A 5,390-nucleotide genomic window follows, 5' to 3' on the forward strand; every position below is an offset into this window, starting at 1 on the left:
TTTAAGCAAATTTACAAAATGAAACGTTTTTACCATGATTATAATGTGAATGTACCCAAATTGCACCTATTTTGATCTATTTTGACTAGGTTTTTTTCACATGTTTATTTTTGATAGGCTCAGACAGAAGTGTCCATCATTCTGTGTTTAATTTGTTTCTTTATCCTTATTAACTATATAGTTCCACAGGCACTCGTCTTAGATTTTCCCCCTATATATCTTTATATAACATATACAGGTATATAGGGAAAAAAATTCTGAGACGAGTGCCTGTGTATAGTTCCACCAATTTAAATTAAATCCATATCAGATAATAGACTGAAAAATGGATTTGAACAGACCTCTAAACGATCCATAATTATGTAAAGAGTACCCAATTTTTTGTTAAATGGGTGCAATTAGAATACTCGGTACATTTTTTTTTTATACTGTGACGTTATATAACTAGACCGGTCTTGGGGGTGTCGGGTCCGTTCGCGCAAAATACGGTTAATTTATTAATGTTTTAAGATTTATAGAGTAAAAGAAAGACAACTCGAGTGTGTAGTTGCATTAAAAATAGGTAAACAAATGGCGGCAGAAATTGAGTCGAGTGATGAAGAAATCGTTAGTTCTCGACGTCGAAGATTAAGTTCTGGTAGAAAAAGACAGTTGTTCACAGATTCTGGTAATGATTCCAGTGACGCGGAGAACGAGTGTTGTACCAAACGAGACAAACAAGTAAGTGTGTGTTTACTTAATATTAATATCTTCCGTGCCATGGGGCAAATACTGTAAATTTGTAATTTAGCTATAAATAGCAATTGGTTTTCCAATTCCTGATTTGTAACCATCAATTTCAATATCGATAGGATTTTCTGAGAACTTTTTAAAACTGTTTAAGACCACAATAACCTGAGTTTCTAACTTGGAATAATAAGTGATAAAAGCTATATGCTTACATTTCAAATAATAAATTATCGTACATGACCGAGTACCCAAAATTTGATATGATATTAGATAAGATAAGATAACTTTATTAGCACTAACACATTGACAATAAATGGTTTTATCGCTATTTTGTGCATTTTTCCTTTGATATTTTTTGTGATTTTTTCATATAATGCTACTCGCTTGAGATGGAAAATTATCGCTAGAAACTAATCAGGCACGTGGCGTTTCTAACGAAACTGACATGAAATTGACAACGTCGTCATAGGTAAAATAGCGATAAACTGGGTTGAGTTCAATATCGTAGCAGCTACGTAGCGGCTATCAGTATTTATGTAACAACTAATATATAGCTACACGTTCAATAGTGAAAATCTACGTAGCACTACGTAGCTGCTACGATATTGAACGCAGCCCAGATTATCATTGGTCATCTCAACTCGATTGCCTTTCTCGCTTTCGCCGTCCCGGCTCAAGCGAGAAAATCAATCTCGTTGAGATAATTATAGATTATCGTTGATCATCTCAACGAGATTGATTTTCTCGCTTGAGCTGGTACAGCGAAAGTGAGAAAAGCAATCGAGTTGAGATGACCAATGATAATCTGTTTATCGCTATTTTACCTATGACGACGTTGTCAATTTCATGTCAATTTCGTTAGCAACGCCACGTGGCCTCCCTAGTTTCTAGCGATATTTTTTCCATCTCCAGCGAGAAGCATGATATGAAAATTATCACAAAAAAAGATCAAAAGAAAAAAGCACAAAATAGCGATAATCAACGATAATCTATTATAAATGGCAACAAATTATAGACAAACTACAATAACATATATATAATGAAGGAGTGACAGTGGATAATTAATATATAAAAATAAAAGAGAAGCATATATACATTCTTACAGAAATCAAGTACCTTTTAATAATGAGTTTCTCAACAACAAGCATTCATTCAAATAATTGACAACAAATTTTAATATTGTTTGGGAATTACTATTTAGAATTGATATAAGCAAGTTATGTGATAAAGAAGGTAATTTGTTGTTCAATAGGACATTATTTAATTTTTTAATGAGGTTATCTCTCGCATAGTTATAAGAGGAACATTTTAAAAGAAAATGTAGTTCATCTTCAATGTCTCCATTGTTGCAGCAAAGACATACCCTACTCTGCTTTGGTATTTTTAGATATCGCCCTCTTTCAATAGATAAAGTATGAGCACTTAACCTCAATCTACATAATGTTGCATATCCAACTATCTCCGTCATCACGTGACTTTTACACTTAAGTTGTATATCGTTAATGGCCGATTGATTATCAATGAAAGTGAACGGGGTACATAGATAAAACGGTCATAACTTTTTTGTTATAATGTATATTTTCCCTCCCAACCCCGTGTTTTACAGTTAATAAATTTTTACAATTAAATATGTTTTAAGTTTCAGTTCAGAAATATGATTTCATGCTTCGAAATAAGTTTGAATATTGAGGTGACATAGCCACACAGCCTCCGTTGACATCTTCGTTAAAACTCGATAAAATTGCAATGGGACCTTTTTGTAAAATCAATTTTCTCAACTAATTTATTGGTACTTATATCCTCCCAACTCCTAAAAAGATCGACAACATATTCATTTAAATGAAATCGCAAACCATATCAGTTCAGGTATTAAACTTTTTGCTTCGAAATTTGGTTGAAAAGTTCATATTTTGGCAGTTTTCAGTAATATTTTCAAAATGGCGGCCACTGTTGAGGGTTCACAACGACACGACATGCCGGTATTAATTTTATATGCATGTTATAAATTACTATACTGTGTTTTTATCGTCAATTTAATGCAAGTACAATGTGCATCTATCACCAACCTTTCCATTTAGGAAAATTGTCAAATTATTTACAGCACTTCTTTTGATGGAGGTTTGAATTACTAGAGGGAGGTATGCTTACACTGTACATGTTTAATCATTTATTCAAATGAAGAGGTGCATATATTTAAACTATTTGTCTTTTGTACCTAATGGTCTGTGTCCAAAATGATGTCTTGTATCGTACTACTTCCTGTGGGTCCATTTATTGGATTATATAATACACTTCTTTTTCCATTTTATCAATCAGTCCCTGGGAAGAAGTTCAGAACGTATCCGGAAGCGACATTCCCAAGAGTTTCGAATGCCTGATAAGAATGATTACTGGAATAAAATTCCCGACTGTCACAGTACTGTAGAGAGTGTGAAATCTTTGACACCGAGGAAAGTGATCAGCAACTTAACTAAAGTGTAAGTTTACATATACGTTTGTTTTACTAGGCAAAAAACTTGTGTATGGTGGTAAATCTTGACCCAAAGTATTGAACCATTTTAAACAGCACATATTTTCATTTGAGAATTAAATGGACAGTGCTACGATATTGGTGGGTCGACGTTTCACGATGAATATCATACATCATGACATAATATTACATTTACCAAAAAAGTCATGGTAGTAAGTATAGTCTAATATTGTTTTACATGTCTTTGCGGACTAGCAAAACAACTTGAAATAACTCGTTCATATGAATTAGCCATCTACAATGATTTACACGTTACAGAATATATTCACTTTTATCTATATACAGGTACAATAGTTACAATGCAGATACATATGATACTGATGAAGATGAATTGAGCGAGTTTATTGTAGAAGATGATGAAATTGATGACGAAAACAGTACAAGCGATGGAACTGACGATGATGAAAAAATGCATACGGTAGTGGCATGACTGTTCAATTCGTTTAAATTTCAATACTTAATGAATGGCTTTTATTTATTTTGAATTTATTGAACCATAAAATTAATTTTTGACTCTTCACATTGAATAATCCGCGAAGCGGATTATGTTAAATGTGAACAGTCAAAAATTAATTTTATGGTTCAATAAATTCAAAATAAATTATTGCCATTCATTATAAATAAATTTCTATCAAAAATAATGCTCAAAGATATATATTAATACCAATAACAACGTACACAGATGTTTGCGTATGAATACACAACGTTAGAGTGGGCGTGTCTCCATAAAAATTGATAACATTGAAAATAAAGCCAATTCTTTTAGCCAATCAGAAGACAGTAAATACACCAAATTTCTTTATTATGTAATACAGCTTTATAATATTTTTAATCATTAAATTCGTGCTTGTATAGTGATATATTCATGTTATTATTTTCATTTTTTTAAAAGATCCTCTTTAATATATAATTCTCAGGTCAGTTGTTTATGTCATGGAAATTTCGAAAATTTGATTACTTTTGTCTTGCCTTAAAGCTTTCCGTAATTCATCAAATCATACGACCTATATTTCCGTAAAAGTGTTTGGTTTTTTTTTTCAAATATAAAAATATGCCATTGGATGATCTTGGATATATCAAATATTAAAAACTTGAATTCAAATATCCATTTAAAGGTAAAGACATGTTTTTAATAATACTATTATTGTTTTTTTCAGGGACGCATAGATCGGAACAGAACTGAATTTTCTGAAACAAAATTACATAGGCTTCGCAAGATTTCAAGTTCCGATTCAGAATCGGAGGGAAATCAAGTCAACAATGCTACCAATCAAAAGGAATCAAACGATTTTAGCAAAAATCATACGAATAATGATACTAGTGTATTAAAAAAGCAAATACTCTCAAGTTCAGATGAAGAAAAAGATGAATCTGTTGATGGTACATTAAATAATGAATGTTTTGAACAAGAATCTGAATCTGAAAGTGATGATAACATACATAGTACTTGTAGTAAGAGGAAACGGAATATAGAGAGTAGTGATTCGGATTCAGGTTCCGAAAGTAAAACGTCTAACTCTCGTAGAATGTCAGCTACAAACAGGACAACAGAACGTTTAAAAAAAAGACAGGAATTATTTAGAGAACTTAAAGAAACAAGACGAAAAGCGTCGTAGTGGTTAGCAATGTTGTTACGTTAAATGTTGTTCTACTTTTCATCTATATTATATAATAAAATTCAAAAGCATTTAGTGTTCCAAATCCGTAAAGTGAGTCGATCAGATTGAACGACGGAATATTTAAAGCGCACAGAAAAAGGCAGTAAGCTGGATAGCGACATACATTGCGTTATACAAAAGGTCATCTACGAACTTATGCGAGAAATCTTAAACGTACAGATAGCTTATAACAGTCCCTTCGTACAGACGAACATACTTGGATGCGTATTTAAAAAAATCCCACTCTTTTTTATACCGATTTTTTTTTTTTTTTTTTTTTGTATATTGGTATCACGTCGTCGTCGTCGTCAGCGTCGTTCGAAGACAGATGATTTCCGGATAATAACTTTAGTATAAGTAAATAGAAATCAACACAAGGTCTATAACCACTAAAGGAAGGTTTGGATTGAATTTGGGTGTTTTGGTCCCAACAGTTTAGGAATTAGGGACCAAAAAGGGGCACACAAGCATTT

The 5,390-nt window shown here is 32.2% G+C and overlaps 1 protein-coding gene across 1 annotated transcript; it reads left to right on the top strand.

Annotated features, from left to right (window-relative positions):
• Positions 1-533: 533 nt before the first annotated feature.
• Positions 534-4,946, top strand: LOC143071923 (uncharacterized). The gene is made up of 4 exons (XM_076246615.1): positions 534-720; positions 3,046-3,206; positions 3,545-3,677; positions 4,417-4,946. The coding sequence occupies exons 1-4, from the start codon at positions 571-573 to the stop codon at positions 4,873-4,875; spliced, it is 903 nt and encodes a 300-aa protein (XP_076102730.1). The 5' UTR covers positions 534-570; the 3' UTR covers positions 4,876-4,946.
• The last annotated feature ends 444 nt before the right edge of the window (positions 4,947-5,390 follow it).

Source organism: Mytilus galloprovincialis, chromosome 4 (assembly GCF_965363235.1).
Source record: "Mytilus galloprovincialis chromosome 4, xbMytGall1.hap1.1, whole genome shotgun sequence".
In the NCBI taxonomy this organism is placed as follows: domain Eukaryota; kingdom Metazoa; phylum Mollusca; class Bivalvia; order Mytilida; family Mytilidae; genus Mytilus; species Mytilus galloprovincialis.

What these genes read in the sequence shown, in the direction of transcription:
- LOC143071923 (XM_076246615.1), top strand. Translation starts at nt 571, where the DNA reads ATGGCGGCAGAAATTGAGTCGAGTGATGAAGAAATCGTTAGTTCTCGA. An exon ending in GTACCAAACGAGACAAACAA is followed by an intron (nt 721 to 3,045) that starts GTAAGTGTGTGT and finishes TTTATCAATCAG; the next exon opens with TCCCTGGGAAGAAGTTCAGA. An exon ending in ATCAGCAACTTAACTAAAGT is followed by an intron (nt 3,207 to 3,544) that starts GTAAGTTTACAT and finishes ATCTATATACAG; the next exon opens with GTACAATAGTTACAATGCAG.